Source organism: Gobio gobio, assembly GCF_949357685.1.
Source record: "Gobio gobio genome assembly, chromosome: 23".
In the NCBI taxonomy this organism is placed as follows: Eukaryota; Metazoa; Chordata; class Actinopteri; order Cypriniformes; family Gobionidae; genus Gobio; species Gobio gobio.
This window is the reverse complement of record NC_137119.1, coordinates 13,653,559-13,671,258: the sequence shown is the minus strand read 5'-3', so window position 1 is coordinate 13,671,258 and position 17,700 is coordinate 13,653,559. Positions and strand designations below refer to the sequence as shown.

The 17,700-nt window shown below is 38.8% G+C and overlaps 1 protein-coding gene across 1 annotated transcript in view; it reads right to left on the bottom strand.

Moving 5' to 3' along the window:
- bmp6 (bone morphogenetic protein 6) overlaps positions 1-17,700 on the bottom strand; it is a 67,755-nt gene that overhangs the window by 5,800 nt on the left and 44,255 nt on the right. Inside the window, exons 3-4 of the mRNA XM_079806808.1 lie at positions 13,415-13,563; positions 10,337-10,531 (exon numbers count right to left, since the gene is read on the bottom strand). Of these exons, the coding sequence (XP_079662934.1) occupies positions 10,337-10,531; positions 13,415-13,563 (344 nt within the window). The remainder of the gene's footprint in view (positions 1-10,336; positions 10,532-13,414; positions 13,564-17,700) is intronic.

The following is a 17,700-nucleotide window of genomic DNA, read 5'->3' as shown; positions in this document are numbered from 1 at the left end:
CAAATCAGTTGACCAATAACAATACACTGTTCCAGCTGACTAATAAGAGCACATTGCTCATTTCGGAAGGATGGGGCATTATAAGAATGTTTTTGGACAGTTCACTTTAGAAACACATCTAAAAAATGGACAAATGATTCTCATAAAATGGGGAAAACCTATATTTATCTAAAAAAAAAAAGTATCTTCATTAAAAAATGATTGTCTATGAGTAATGTAGAGTGGAAATTAAGGCTATAACTGAAACCATATGGTGAGTGTGTAGACAAATCTCTGAGGTCAACCTAAGAATTGAAGAATCATCCAGGGCTAAGGTGTTTCCCACTTTCTCCTTTAAGAGAAAGTTTGTTTAAAATCTACTGTTGATGCAACGGGTTGGCAAAAGCTTTTTGGTCTTATAACTGTCATTGTATTTAATAAAATATTGTCATTAAAATATGTTCATTGTGCACCAAACTAAATAAATTACATTAACCATTTGAATCTAACAATGTCATGTAATTAATGTAAAAAGTCAGACAGCTATGTATTATGTTGTCAATTATTGTGCCTTTAGCCCCAACAGCTGTGGTGCTTTTTACCCCAAATACCATACTTTTACATATCCTTCCGTTATTGAAAAACTGTTGATTGAATTACCTTGATCAAAACTGGAAATCATTATCAAGACATTTGTCTCAAAATATATTTGGTAATTTGATTGATTGTCAATTGCTACATAAATCTAGACTGGGTAAACCCAGCCTGATCTGCCGGTGATTTGATTTCCCCCTGCAACGCAGTCTGGAAACCTGTACATTAATTTCTACTGCTTCTGTTACAATTTTGCGGGAACAAATCTCAGACTGGCTTATCCACCTAGCGCGCTATTGACTTTGCATTACGTGAGGCTGCCTCCTTGTCATTTCGGACTTGTAACAAAAAACAGAACAATATCTAAAAGCTGCTATGCGATAGGGTGTACAGCAAACAAGCTAAAAAACACAGAAATACATTTTTATAAAGTGTCATCCCAAAAAAAAAAAAAGAGCGTTTAAGGAGACAAAAGTGGATACAGGCAATAATACGTGAAGCATCAACAGGAAGAATGGGTAAATTTCTCAGTTCTCAGACTCTCAGTTTGCCTCAGTATGCCTATGTGTGCAGTAAACATTTTGTCACTGTTAGGGTCAAAAATCCAAATGTCAGTTTTATATATTATATTTCCTGTCGCTGATCACATTCCCCTCTAGTGGGTGTAGTTCTCAGTGTCACGCTCTGTCTCAATTGCCTGTATCCACTTTTTTATCATTTAACGCTCGTTTTTTGGGTCAACAGCTTATAAAAACTTCTGGGTTTTTCAATCTGGGTTGTTTAGCTTGTTGAAGGACTATACAATTACATACAGAGTCATTTGAACTATGCCTGTTGATCACACCTCTTGTGGTCCGATTGGTCGAAGGACTATCCAATTTCGTACGGTCATTTGAACTATGCCCGTTGATCACCTCTTGTACAGTAAAAATCTTAAAAGATTGAGCTTGGTCTGGTGATAGCCAGACAAACATAAATATATAACATCTAAAAAAAGAAAACATCTGTTTAACACAGAATCAACTTTGCATTGCTGCCCACAATTGAGTCACGAATCAGCCAAATTTCCAGGTGAACATTGAAACGCGGATATTTCGGAAAGTGCTGCGATAAGTGTTTCATCTGGTGGTTTAAGAGAATAAAATCAAATGCACTTTTACCCTGTAGTATCGACAAACAAATTATTATTGTAGTTTGCTGTAATTTGCACAGTTAAAAGATAACATGAACATATTCAGTATTGACTAAAGATAATTTCTGTTTAAACTATAGGTACAGGGTTTGCAGCTTGAGATACAGTGTGAAATTTCTGGCCTTCTTTAGCCCCCAAAGTAAGACCCCTTCTTGTATTTCTCTCACTCTGTCTGGCAGGACAAAGGGTAAATATTTACTGAGATAAATCCGCCAGCAGGAGTGGCCCCCGAGCTCTCCCGAGTGGCCTTTTAGTCGGTCCCCCAGGGGTCCCCTTCCTCTCTGATCCCGAGCAGTGAACCTGTCTTACACAGACCCCCAACTGTGACATTTATAGTCAAGAATGTTCTACACCTAACCACAGGCCTGAGAACAAGGCCAAACTACAACCCAAGAACGGCAGATTTTGACACACAACTCATACATATGGGAAGTTGACATGTCCTGTGGTGTGACATGCTATACTCCATCTATTTTAAACAGTATTTTGCTATTTCTTAAGAGGAATATTGGACTTTTTTTCTTTTGATCCATTTCTAAAGTCTTTTTAAATGGATAAATCTCATGAAACCTGGTTCTGGGTCATATTTCTCCCCAAAAATATGCATAGAAAACAAAGGCATTTTAGGACCAATACCAATAATATTAATATGTCATTGTTTCTGTCTTGTCTGGGCTGTATTTATCATTGAGAATTTTGAGAATTATAATGCTAATAAGAGTTTATTAGAAAGAGTATATACAGAAAGAGTTTTTTGCATTACAGAACTTATTAAAAAATGTCAAGAAAATGCTTCATCTTCATGCAGAATATCATTTCTTAAAGGCACAATAAGATGTTTGGACAAAAACCATCACTGTCATATAGCTCAACACAGTCTTAATCTGTATCTAATATGATTAAACAGCGCTGCTAACACATGGCGGGAAAAAGCAGAGGTGGTTGTGTGCGGTATAATAAAAGCTCCACGAAATCCAGCCATCATAAAGCTACGCCTGTATTTTGAATAACCTCTAACGGCGAGAAATTACATATTGTGGCTTTAACCTGGAACTGTTTTTGTGAGAGTCACCCAAATATGATGCATCTGTGTATTCAACATTTGCCAAAACATGCACCACTAAAGGCACCCAAGGCACAAGATAACCGAGACGATTTTGGGCCTCAATTCTCCCCTTCCGGCAAGTAAAGTCCAGATTTTTCTGTAAAAAGAAGTCCAAACATATTATCGCCATTTCTTCATGCTTGTTGTCCACCAACTTTGTTTACTTTAAAGTCACTTTTTTATCATCATGTTTGTGGTCTGTCACATACATCTGATAAGATTTTAAAAATCTTTTAGTGTAGCCCAGCCTTAACACACTGAATTCAGACTGTATATTCACACACTCCAATTTTGTTTAGCTCAGCCTTGCCTTTATTTACTGCCAGTATTTACAGTCAAGGGCTCTTTAGGAGTAAAGCAGATATTTAGTGTGGAGTTTCATTGAGTGTAAAGGGCAGATTTGTGGTACCCCATAAAGCGCTTCTCTTCCTGCCTGTAAAATTTAATGCCACACTGTTACTGCTGTGAGTGGGTCATGTGGGCCTCCGCTGGCCCTTGAATGAAGACCGCTGGCTGCTTATCATACTGTATGGAGGGATGACTATCATACAGAATTTAGTGATCTGCTTCTGACTTGATTCTACTAAACAGTTCTGATTCTTTAAAGTTTTCAGATATTAGACATGTAGACATTAGACGTGTTGTAGACATGTAACTGCGAAAGCAAATCGTCTTTGCATTTACCTGCAAATGATGAGGACTCATAGCCTGGATTCCAGCCAAATTCAACATATAAGTTTGGGAAATTTGGTCTGGACTTGATCCGTTGTGTACCCGAACAGGAGCTGTTCGGACCAATGAAATTGTCAGGGCGGGCTTTATATGATGATGGACAGATGATAAACAGTAACGTAAGCATTCACGTCACCAAAGAGTGCTTGGGTTGAATTCGTTCAAATCCTAAACGGAGAACCTTTACTATTTCTCTCAAAAATGATGATCGTGTTGGTAAGTACTCCGTTTATCCTTAAATTCTTTTCACAACACCGGCAAAGATCGTTTACACTCATCTTCTTCTTCTACTTCTTCCAGCGTGCATGCAGTTGAGTTCTGTTGACAACTATGCATCGCTCCGTTGCTCTGGTTGGTTGTAGGTCTATCCAATTGAGGTATTTCCTGGTTCGGTTGAAACACGCCACATAATCACAGCCCAATAGAGTATGACGACGTCAGGCTAGAGGACTCGGGCTTGAATTGATATGGTAAAAACTATGCTATTATTACTGTTTGAATCACTGTGTATCAAGTGCCGAGGAAGCTTCCGGAGCTGAAATTCAGATATGGTAATGGACGTTTCGTGGTAGACCAATAACAACAGACCAGGCCATTTGACCAATCAGAGCAGAGTAGGCTCTCGGAAAGGAGGGGTTAAGAGAGACTGAATCCTTTATTGAAATGTTTCAGAAACTGTGAGAAAAGTGATGCTTCAATGCATATTATGAGAAAATTAAAGTGCTTATTGACTTTGGATGTATGTAAACCTATTGTAAGAGACCTCCAAACAAAATTAGGAGCCTTTATAATTACATAATAGGGGCACTTTAGCAGATCAATAAATTATACTTTTAGTATTTTTATTAAATAATTATAAAATCATAATCAGTCCGAACTAAACACTGTATAAGATGTATTAATTAATAAATGAAGAAGAGGATTAATTAATTTCTCATTACTGTTGTCGTGAGTGCAGCTCTATCGCAGCAAAGGAATCACTGTCGGAGTATTGGTGGAAGAACGCAGATGTTCAAGAACTGTTAATAGAAATAGTTATATTAGGTTTATGACCATTTTGGTTTGACAGTTACAGCCAAAAACTGTCAAAATCACATGCCAAGATACACACGTGGTTTCTTGACCAAAAGACAAAAACATGGTAACTGTAATGAAATCTCACAGACGCCTCTCACGGAAAGCTTCTCTTTGGAGCAATTACACAATGACATTCCTGGTGGTGACGGCATGCTGGAGTAATGGACACGGCGTTCCGCATGGAATAACATCCATCCTGGAAAGAGCTGAGGCAGGGAGGCTGTCTCACCCTACTCCCTTGATGACTTGAAAGAGAATGTGAGTGCTGTCTGCGTCCATGTGAAGTTTATCTCTCTTCCTGTCTTTCATCACTGTGGTTATTAAACCTCCATCCCCAGAGCTAGCCGATGTCTAATTACACCAACGGTAAACAAAAGGAGGGCTGAGGGAGGGGGAGATGAAAAACCGCAGCTGGACAGTGCCGTGTTATTATAATTCTTTAAGCGATACTGTTAACGTGGTCAGGCATTTTAGCCCAGCACCTAATAACAGCACGGAGGTAATTACAGGTCTAGGGCTGGGGCGGCACATACTGAGCTGAGCTAGACGCTTGTTAACTTCCCTCAGGCCAAAGGCCGGCGAGCTCCCCCGCACCTCGAGCTGAGCATTAGTGCTTAATGTGATGTTTTGTTTTCACATATAGCCAAAGCTTTAGAAAGAGTGTCAAACCTCTAATCGCACGTAAATATGCTTCACCTGAATTGGAAGCTCAGAGACAGAAATAATTTTTAAAGTGTGAACCCTGTCAAGAACATGTCAAGGGTAATTTTTCTGCCCAGAATCAAAAGAAAGAAAAGATAAATGAAGCCTGTTTTTGGGATCATTAAGATTTTTTGAATTCTGAAATTATTTTCATGACAATTACGCACATTTTCCCCACTTCCCATTACTATAGTGCAACAAATAGCCTTGTCATTACTGTGATGTGGAAATAATGACACTATTTTAATTGGTGGACATTTAAAGTGTCAGGACATTTAAAATGTCCTGACACTTTATATACTTGATAAGGATATAGATAAGAGTATCTTTTTAATTAATGCATTTCTATCTCTCATGTCAGTGTTATTTTAGTATTATTCATTTACTATTATATAATTTATTAAGATTAGATTTGAATTAGCTTTTGAATTATATTTTAAGTTTTAATTTTAAAGTTTTACATTATTATTATCTACACTCACCTAAAGGATTATTAGGAACACCATACTAATACTGTGTTTGACCCCCTTTCGCCTTCAGAACTGCCTTAATTCTACGTGGCATTGATTCAACAAGGTGCTGAAAGCATTCTTTAGAAATGTTGACCCATATTGATAGGATAGCATCTTGCAGTTGATGGAGATTTGTGGGATGCACATCCAGGGCACGAAGCTCCCATTCCACCACATCCCAAAGATGCTCTATTGGGTTGAGATCTGGTGGCTGTGGGGGCCATTTTAGTATAGTGAACTCATTGTCATGTTCAAGAAACCAACTTGAAATGATTCGAGCTTTGTGACATGGTGCATTATCCTGCTGGAAGTAGCCATCAGAGGATGGGTACATGGTGGTCATAAAGGGATGGACATGGTCAGAAACAATGCTCGGGTAGGCCGTGGCATTTAAACGATCCCCAATTGGCACTAAGGGGACTAAAGTGTGCCAAGAAAACATCCCCCACACAATTACACCACCACCACCAGCCTGCACAGTGGTAACAAAGCATGTTGGATCCATGTTCTCATTCCGTTTACGCCAAATTCTGACTCTACCATCTGAATGTCTCAACAGAAATCAAGACTCATCTGACCAGGCAACATTTTTCCAGTCTTCAACTGTCCAATTTTGGTGAGCTTGTGCAAATTGTAGCCTCTTTTTCCTATTTGTAGTGGAGATGAGTGGTACCCGGTGGGGTCTTCTGCTGTTGTAGCCCATCCGCCTCAAGGTTGTGCGTGTTGTGGCTTCACAAATGCTTTGCTGCATACCTCGGGTGTAATGAGTGGTTATTTCAGTCAAAGTTGCTCTTCTATTAGCTTGAATCAGTCGGCCCATTCTCCTCTGACCTCTAGCATCAACAAGGCATTTTCGCCCACAGGACTGCCGCATACTGGATGTTTTTCCCTTTTCACACCATTCTTTGTAAACCCTAGAAATGGTTGTGAGTGAAAATCCCAGTAACTGAGCAGATTGTGAAATACTCAGACCGGCCCGTCTGGCACCAACAACCATGCCATCACCTTTCTTTCCCATTCTGACATTCAGTTTGGAGTTCAGGAGATTGTCTTGACCAGGACCACACCCCTAAATGCATTGAAGCAACTGCCATGTGATTGGTTGATTAGATAATTTCATTAATGAGAAATTGAACAGGTGTTCCTTATAATCCTTTAGATGAGTGCACATATTTATATATAGCAATACCGGTAAAGACTGTATGTGTGAAAGAGGCTTTTCATTCATCTTCGGAGCACAGTTGAAGATCTTTTTGATGAAATATGAGAGATTTATGTCCCACTGTTGACAGCTCCGCAACTACCACTTTGACTTCAAAAAGCTCATAAAGAGGTCGTAAAACTAATCCATATGAATTGAGTGGTTTAGCCCAACTTTTCTGAAGAGACACGATCACTTTGATGAACAGAATGAATTTAGGCTTTTATTCACATATAAACACACACATCAACTCGCACATCAGTTGTGTTAAATGGAAGCTCAAGCATGTTCGCTTGAGGTGCGAGAACCAATGAGGCTTGTTCTCATGCATGTTCTGTAAATAAAAGCCTAAATAAAATCTGTTCATCATATAAAGCGATCAATTCTCTTCAGAAAATTTTGACTAAACCGCTTGATTCATATGGATTAGTTTTACGATCTCTTTATGACATTTTTGAAGCGTCAAAGATGTAGTTGCATAGACTGTCAACGAAGGGACAGAAATCTCTCAGATTTCATCAAAAAAATCTTAATTTGTCTTCTGAAGATGAACCAAAGTCTTATGTGTTTGGAACGATATGAGGGTGAGTAATTAATGACAGAATTTTCATTTTTTTTTATGAACTATCCCTTTAAGCAGACGGTCTGTCTACTAATACTCTAATGACTGGTAGTTGACATTTAGTTACAAAAGTACTTATAGTTAGTAGAATGTCTAAAGTGGACCATCGAAATAAAGTGTTACCTTATATTTTATTTTATTTCAATTTTTATTTATTTTTTATTAATTAAAATATTTCAGTACTGATTCATTCAGTTTCAGTTATTATGTCAACAGGTATGTTTCATTTATTATATAATTAAATGACTGCATCAGTGTACAACATGCATTATGACAACAGTTTCACTTTTTTTCACAAATAAAACTACATTACATAATATTTATGAAATGTTTAGTCATTTAAATAAATATATCACAATTGTTATAATTATCATCATCATAAATTGTCATGAAAATTCTGTCAAAATGCGAACAAATGTTATTATATGAAATATTATTGGTTATTTTCTTTTCTCTCGACTCTGAAAAGAACACATTTTCACCCCAAAAGTTATTTCTTAACATTGGATTTAGCAATTAGAGAGACTATAAACTATAGTGCACTTGTATCTCTCAATATGGGTCAAGATGCAGCGCTCACAGGCAGTTTATGAATGCTTTGATAAGAGTGATTTCATATTGGAACCATATGCCTTCTCAACACTGCCACGAGGGGACGGCTGTCACAACGGCCTCGCAACTTCCTGCTCCAAATATAAATATTTACACTCCAGACATCCCAAGTCGAGCCGAAGAGAGAGGTTGATGTTTTGGGTTACATAAAGTCCAATCCTTCAGGACAAATTAAGCAGATTTTCCTCATTAGACGAGACACGTAGCTTGCAAGGTTTAGGAGCTCTGAGTTTAAACACTACTGTATAAATTAGTGAAACACTGTGGCGTCTGAGTCACATATGGCACTGGTGTAAATGAATCACAGCAGGATGTGCTGCATGCGTAATATGTGTTTACGTCAATTAACTGTATTTCAGTCGCTGTTTCTGATTAAAAAAAAGGAAAATATATGCATTTTAAAGCACATCAAGAACATTATCCTTATCATAACATTATCATATATGGGAATGAAACTTCATAAAACTTTGATAAATTATGATAAATATACAGTTTTCAGCCCTAAGGTCCTTTATGTTTCGAGGCCTCACATTCAGAATTAGCTCTGGATTATGTGGGTGTTAGCACTAAGCTTTCAGACCACCCCAAACCAGGGCAATAATGAGAAGCAGAAACTGGATTAAGACCCTGCTGTCCTCTACTGTTCTTATTTAAAGTAGAAAGGTACCCATTTAAAGTGTCCCTATTATGCGTTTTGAATATTACCTTCCATGTAGTATGCAATATAGGTGTTTGTCAATGTAAAATGTCTGCAAAGTTTTAAAGATCAAAGTGCACGATAAATAAAAAGTTATTGTCTCCTAAAAAATGGATTCTGAACTGCTAAAACGAGTCATCAGAAATTCCAGTCTTACTTCCTGTTACAAACCTATGTAACAATGTAACAAATTTACATATTGACAGCCGATGTCTTTTGACAATTGGCTGCCTGTGAACAATGTCTACTTTGCCTGGACCTCAAACACTGTAGTTGTTTCTGAAGCCTGCAAGAGTGGTTCAAGTGGTCTACATGTCAAGAAGATGCTTTTTCCAGAGCTGCAAATCAACTTTGTATGTACTTCAAAAGAATGAGGACTTGCGCTGGAATTGAAATGGAAAAAGCGACGGCAACATTCGTATCACTGTGTATCATGCTGCTGAGGAAGCCTCCGGAGCTGAAATTCGGATATGGTAATAGGTGTTTCGTTTCTGATATGCGCTGTAAGTGGTAGACCAATCACAACAGACTGGGCCATCTGACATATTAGAGCAGAGTAGGCTCACAGAACGGAGGTTTAGAGAGACTGTAAATGCAGTAAACAGTGGATGCAGTTTGTTTTTCTGGAGCAGCAACGGAGTTGTGTAAGTGTGTTTGTTTATTCCCGGTCATGAGTCGAAACCGCAGGCGGTGAGTGAAACTGCATCAAATCTGTGTGTTCTGTTTGCAATCAGCGAGTAAGTGCATATAATGTTTATAACGTGTGTGTGTGTGTGTGTGTGTGTGCTCCTGACTATTTAGCCCCACCCACTGCACGCTTCCACGAGTTCAGTGAATGTTTTCTGAAAGAGTTGGTATACTGAATCTATCTTTTATAAATATGATAAAACTAAAGAACCTTCTGAGATATGAAGGATGCAATAAAAGGATTGGTAGAAACTGTGTGTTATGTAATCTTTAAAAAGGGCTTTTTCTATGTATCTCTTACAGGATCACATTGGTAGGTTGACAAATCAGGACACAGGATGTCAGGCCTACATATGCGCTGCTTCCTAAATGAATTCTCAAAAGGATCTTAAAGATATTTATTGAGTCCAGATTTTCATTATGAAGGGGTAGGCTATATCTGGACTCAATAAAACTCATCAGATTCAAAAACATTCCCAAACTATACAGGTCAACATCTCCTGAAAAATTAAAAGAGACTGGATGGCTGATTTCTGCCATAAATGCATATTAAACTTGTCTTGTTTAGAAAAAAAATAATAGGAAGGGGCTTAGTTCCCAATATGGTATATTCAAATGGCTAACCTGTATGAGCCGATCCCTTTGTCGCCTCCTGTGGATTGTTGGAGCGATTGCGGTTCTGTTGACGACGTCTGCCCGTCGACCGGGCCGTGCGAATACGGACTTCGCTTACTTTGAAAAAGGCCACCATGAAAGGCTGCCTCTCCAGAGCTCCATCACGACCCACTAACCCCGCTTCCTTGGGACTGATGCTCCATCCTTCAATAAAAAAGAGAAAGTATATTGACGGGGTATCCTTCAAGTCAAGTCAAGTCAACTTTATTTATATAGCGCTTTTAACAATGCAGATTGTTTCAAAGCAGCTTTACAGTGTTAAACAGGAAAATAATGCAACATAATTTTATCCAGCCATATAGCCGTTCTGGAGAAAACGGTTATGTCATCAGTTCATTTCAATTATCATACAGTGACAGTGTGGGGTTTAGATCAGTAATTTAGTTGAAATGGTTAATTTAGTTTAATAATTAGATTTATTTGGATATTTAGTTGAAAAATGTAGTGTCCCCAACTGAGCAAGCCAAGCCAGAGGCAACAGTGGCAAGGAGACTAAAACCTCATCAGGTGACCTAATGCAGAAAAATAAACCTTGGGAGAAACCAGGCTCAGTCGGGGTGCCAGTTCTCCTCTGGGCAATTAACAAACAGCGTATGATTATTATTCTGGCAACTTTACAGGTCAGAGGTCATAATAGATCGGATTATTCGAAGGATCGGAGGCAACACGCCGGAGACGGGTTTATTGAGGATGATGTGTTGATTAAATAATTATTAAAGTGCAATATTCGAAGGATTGGAGGCAACACGGTGGAGACGGGTTTATTGAGGATGACATATCGATTTAAGAATTATTAAATTGTAATATTCGAACAATCGGAGTCATCACGCCGGAGACGGGTTTATTGAGGATGCCGTGTCGACGAGGCAATTTCAGGGGGAGTCTAATTGACACGGTCTCTACAGACACTTCAGAGTCATGCGTTGGTCTTGGTCTATCCTTGACCATTTTTAGATGCAAAGATGTCAATAAGTAGGGCATCTCTTTGATAAGTGCTATTTGTTCACACATCTGGTCACATCAGGCCTAATAGTTGGAAGATACATGTAAATGTTTCTTTTGAATGACTTCTTTGAATTGGTTGACTTGTAAATTGAGCTGAATCAAACTGAAAAGAACTGAACTCTGTGTGACCAAAGGAAAATAAAATGAATAGGTTGAATTAGCCTATATAATACCCAAGCAAAAAGCATCTGTTAACATTCCAAGTCATTTCACTAGTAGTGGACTACCTGGAAATAATCTATTTGAAGCGCCATCTTTGTTCATGGTGACTCATAGGCGCCCAGTTTAGAGCCAATCACCTGACCTACACACACACACACACACACACAAATACAGTTGTGGACAGAATTTTTGGTCCCTTTGGTAAATATGAACAAAGAAGCCTGTAAAAATAAATCTGCATTTTTAATCCTTTTGATCTTTTATTTAAATAATTCACAAAAATCTAACCTTGAAGTAAAACAATTGAAAATGAGGGGAAAATCCGAAAAGTATTCACATCGCTTCACTTTTTCCTCATTTTATTATGTTCCAGCCTTATTCCAAAATGGATTAAATTCATTATTTTCCTCAAAATTCTACAAACAATACCCCATAATGACAATGTGAAAGAAGTTTGTTTGAAATCTTTGCAATTTAATTCATATGTACATAAGTATTCATAATCTTTTGCCTGATCTGTGTATATATTCATATATTATGTTAATCATTATTCTTAATTATTGCCCTAATGGTGGAAATGGGGATTTTCAATGCTTTAGCTATTTTCTTACAGCTATTTTTCCATTTTGTGAAGCTCAACAATCTTTTGCTGCACATCGGAACTATATTCTTTAGAAGTCATAACTGGACAATTTTATGTTCCTAATCACCCTGGTGTGCTGGGAATATATTCAGAGATATTTTACTCATAAAAAAATATTGGGATGCCAATAATTGTTTCCAACGTGTTTTGGAGAAAAAACATTTTTTTCATAATGTGATTTACCCCCACTTCTTTTACTTCAATGAATGGTTGGATTTTTGTGAATTATTTGAATGAACGATCAAAAGGATAAACAATGCATTTTTATTTTTACAGCATCTTTGATCATATTTACCAAGGGGGCTAATAATTCTGACCTCAACTGTATATATTTAGTTAAAGGAGCACGCCGACTTTTTGGGACTTTAGCTTATTCACCATATCCCCCAGAGTTAGATAAATTCAGACATACCATTCTCATCTCCGTGCGTGCGATAACTGTCTGATGCACCCACTGCTAGCCTAGCTTAGCACAAAGACAGGACGTAAATGGCTCCAGCTCCAGCTCCAGCTAGCCTACTGCTCAATAAGTGTCTAAATAACAGCAACATTTTCCTATTTACATGTTGTGATTTGTATAGTCACAGCATGTACTAAGACCGAAGGAAAATGAAAAGTTGCGATTTTCTAGACAGATATGGCTAGGAACTATTCTCTCATTCCTGCGTAATAATCAAGGAACTTTACTGCCGTACCATGAGTGCAGCGGCGCAATGATATTACACAGCGCCTGAAAATAGTCCCCAGCATGCTCTCTGTGCAAGCATGTTGTCACGTTGGTTACGTTGATGGAAATTAGCCTATTTTCAGGCGCTGTGTAATATCATTGCGCCGCTACACCCATGGGACGGCTCAAAGTTCCTTGATTATTATGCAGGAATGAGAGAATAGTTCCTAGCCATATATCGTTCTAGAAAATCACAACTTTTCATTTTCCGTCGGCCTTAGTACACGATGTAACTATACACATCACAACATGTAAATAGGAAAATGTTGCCGTTATTTAGTCACTTATTGAGCAGTAGGCTAGCTGCAGCTGTTAACCTCCAGTCTTTGTGCTAAGCTAGGCTAGCGGTGGGTGCGTCAGACAGAGATATGGCACGCACGGAGAGGAGAATGGTATGTATGGACTTATCTAACTCTGGGGGATACAGTGAATAAGATAAAGTCCCAAAAAGTCGCCGTGTTCCTTTAAAGTCATCTTAAACGTATCTTACCACTGCTGGTCTCCACACTGATCTGTAGACCCAGGTTGTGATGTGGACTCATCACCCAGAGATTACTAGTTGCTGTGATGTCAAACTCCAGCCAACCTTCTTCAGCCGCCCACAACCTGCGAGATTCCAGCAGAAACAGGTCGGCATCCCTGCAAATGAGCAAGTCTGGAGATCATTATATGTTATAAACACTATTTACATGAATCAATAAACCTGTCTAATAGCGTTTTATATGAATGGTAATATGATAAAATGACTGAAACTTTAAATTAAAAATGGAAAACCAAAAAAGTAAAAACAAATTCAAAATATGAATAAAAACTATAATAGTATCTCACTGTTTTCTTTCTCAAATAAATATTTGTTAAGATCATTTAAGGCATGTATTCAACAGTAAACAATGTTAAAAAATAACAGTTTGTCAAACTCAGAGGAGCTGAGTTAGTACAGAGGTAGTAGCCTTACAGGGAGGCCTCTCCCATTATAGTAATTACACACTATGCATGGTAATAAGCATTGGCCGGGTCACTTCAAAGCTGTCGGTCACACAGGTGTTCTGGGAATGTCCCTGCAGCCCCTCGTTATTGCTCATTAATTAGAGCCGCACTCTAAGGAGCTCCATATGAGGTTCTTCCCTCCGGTGGTTCACACGTCACATTCGACATGAACGCATCATGCTTATGCTGACTCATACTGTTTAGTGCCACCAGTCACACAGCTTCACCTGGGATGGGGTCCGAATGGGACCACAGGGGAGCTACCGACTCTAAAAGCCCCACTGTAAAGCCTCTTATAGACACATTAAATTAACTGGAATAATAAAGTCAGAAGTGTCAGGCTTTTTTTGGTTTCATAAATCGCATTTATTGCCTCTGTCATTGGCTGCCGTTAAAATAGGCCTACAGTTTATTAGCTTCACGCTGCCATTGCATGCATACAGGACCGTCTTCACATATGGTTTGGGAGGGTTTTCCAAGGAGGCCAGATGTACATGAAAACAACCAGGGATTAGAATATATACAAACAGAAAGGTAATAACTCTACAGTCATGGCAAGCCAGATTTTTCATGAGGTATTGATGGATGGTTATGGAAACAGAAACGGATTTCAAAATAAATACAATTGGCAGTGTTTAAAAATGCATTTCACATTTCTCCAAAACAGTTTTATCCCAATAGAATGACATAGGAATGCATTCACTGATAAAATGTATATTCACTATAAGTTACTTTGGATAAAAGCATTTGCCAAATGCATAAATGTAAATGTATAAGCTCTAATATAACTCCCAAGTTGTAATACAACAATTCTATATTCATTCATTAGCTATATGCCAATTATCTAGTTTCACAATATTAAAGGTGCAGCGTTGCACTTTTTAGAAGATTTCCATAAACACCATGATTTTTAATAAAATGTGCTTATAAAGTTGTAAAAAATAAGTGGATATTATTCTGACATTGACTGGAATAAATTGTGACATTGCAAAGCATTTTTATCTCTACGGAAATTGTTAAATTATGTAGTAATGGGATTACTGTGTATCAAACTGTGAATCAAAATCAAGTGAAAAGTTTATCACAGTTAACTGAAAAAAGACAACAAAACATTTGCATGTAATTACAAATGAAAACAGTAGTGGAAGTGAACTAAACTTTTCTACAACACATTCACTATGGTACTGTGAACTCATTAGTTACAGTCAACACGTCCTGAATCAATTTTTAAATTAAGCAGTATTTAGTTAGCCTGGTCCAACCAGACTCTAGTACATTTCATTTGTACAGAGAATCTGGCCACTCTCCATTGAAAAGCATTAACTTCCTTGAAGGCGGGTACTCTGTTAAAGTTTAAAACTATTGGATCTGCCCAGAGCCACTCTGGATCTGCAATAACCAAGTGCTAACGTTTGGTCGTGACGCATGTCATCTCAAACTAGCGCACAACATCAATGGCATCGTTCTCAGCCACTCCCTCTGTTCGCTGATTGGACCGGTTAAAATGACCGATTAAAATTGACTGGAGAAAACATAGACCGTAAAAAAATATGGACGACGCGACTTCATTGACTTCCGCTGACCAGAGTTGAAGCTTTCGTAGGCCCGCACACAGCGCTGACATCTTGGGACCGAGACTGCGCAGTAGCGATCTCGGGACAGGAGTTGCAGAGTAGAGAGCAAGATGTAGAGGCGCAATTATCAAAAGCCCGTCCACACTCTCACAGATGCAGAACAATTAATTATGTTGGTGTGAAATAAACAGTTATAGAAATGTAGAAATTAAAGCTAAAGCTCCAATCTCCTCCCAAAAATCCCGAAAAAAGTCAGTTAGTGCCTTAGTGACAACTTCACTCAGAGAACCCGTCAATCTCAGCTTAATCATGACGTAACGTATGTTTAGACGTCAATGCTGTGCTAAAAAACGTTTTTAAGGAACGTTTTTCCTTTCCGTTCTTTGCGTATAGACTACAATGTTGTCAAAAAGGTCCCAGTTCACACAGAGCCACAAAAATGACCAAAGCACTGTATTATTCATGCCAGGCCAGTAGTTGGCAGTGTTAGAAACACTATGCGCCTATAGACTGAAGACGTAATGCATATGTGCATGATGTCACCGTTTTCACAGATTCGTGTTTTTGTAGTTTACACAGAGACAATAATGGCTCGTTTCCACCAAGCGATACGGATCAGTACAGTTCAGTACGGTATGCAATTTTTGCTGTTTCCATTGTTAGAAGTTGTAAATAGTACTCTATTTCCGAACCATATTGTACCACTTTTTTGACACCCTTGACACTGCAGAACGTTGATTGGTTGACAGATAATCGTCACTTGCACATGCTTTTTCTGCTGTGTTTGTCCTTGCAGCCTTAGCTCAAACAAAGCATGTCTTCTGACAAACAGCCACATGCCGAGAAGAAAGAACACGATCCGCTGTATGTTGTCCATTGTTGTTTACTGTGTTGCTTTCTTCTTTGCACGAGAATGACCTCGATCGCTACACCACGCCTATCATATGTGTACTGTTGGCGGTGGAAACGCAAGCCGAATCAGGGTTTACGTCCCTGAATCGTGCTGTACTGTATGGAACCGTACCGCACCGCTCGGTGGAAATGATTCATAACGGTATCGTTTTCAAAAACTTGCACTTTAAATACTGTTTTCAATACTGTTTTCGGTGTAACCCCGGTGTCCTAGCCAAATTCCCTCCATTGGCCCTAACCAATCATGGCCTGCTAATAATCTCCATCCATTGAACTGGCTCTATCACCCTCTCTCCTCTCCACCAATAGCTTGTGTGTGGTGAGCGCACTGGCGCCGTTGTACTGTGGCTGCCGTCGCATCATCCAAGTGGATGCTGCACACTGGTGGTGGTTGAGGAGAGACCCCTGACATAGTTGTAAAGCGCTTTGGGTGTACAGTAGTACATATGAAAGCGCTATATAAATGCCTTATTCATTCATTCTGTGGCGAGCAGCGAGGCTGAGTGGCCGTGAGACACGAGGCCGATGCGGCACACAGCTGGTGCTCATCATCATTAATGACTGCGGCCTCGTCCCGCTCTCACGGTCCCTCAGCCTCGCTGCTCGCCACACATTCATTCAAAATAACTAGCTTCCGACAGTCAGCGATACGCAAGTCGACTTGCGCTAAAAGAGTAACCACTGACGTGATGTATAGGAGCATCGCAAGCTTTGATGCCTCTCGCGGATAGGGCTGGCAAACATACTCAAGCCTCTCTTCTCTTATATCGAAATTCTCCACCACTTCTCTTTAAAAATTATTGTTTTAGACTTCTAATTCATTAGTCATTATTTCTAGTGGTGCTAAAATGAAACACCTTTAACATATGGTCCAGATAAACAACTGTGCATTGTTGGGAACCACTTGAAAATGCTCTTACAAGTCATTGTTTCTTTAAATTTAAGACCTTGTGAAGCTTGTTGACTCAAGGTTCACTATACTTCTGTTTTAGGTCAAATCGTCTTGCCACATGGGCTAAATTCAGCCAGATATACAGCCCCTCTGCACCACCTCCATAACCAAGTTATTTTTTGCTTCATGGATTAAAGGCTTACACACTTCAGAAGTTTCTCTCAGCCATCTTGTGCATCTACTTAGCTCAGCTATACCGCATTTCCCCAACCGATGTGTTTTTTAAAGATCACAAACCATAAACACAGTAATTATGCTGTTAGAACTTGACAAGTTTGCAAATTAATCTGTTTGTAAGCAAATACATTTTGCAACCCACACAGTATTTGGGATTTACAGGCAGAAAGTGGC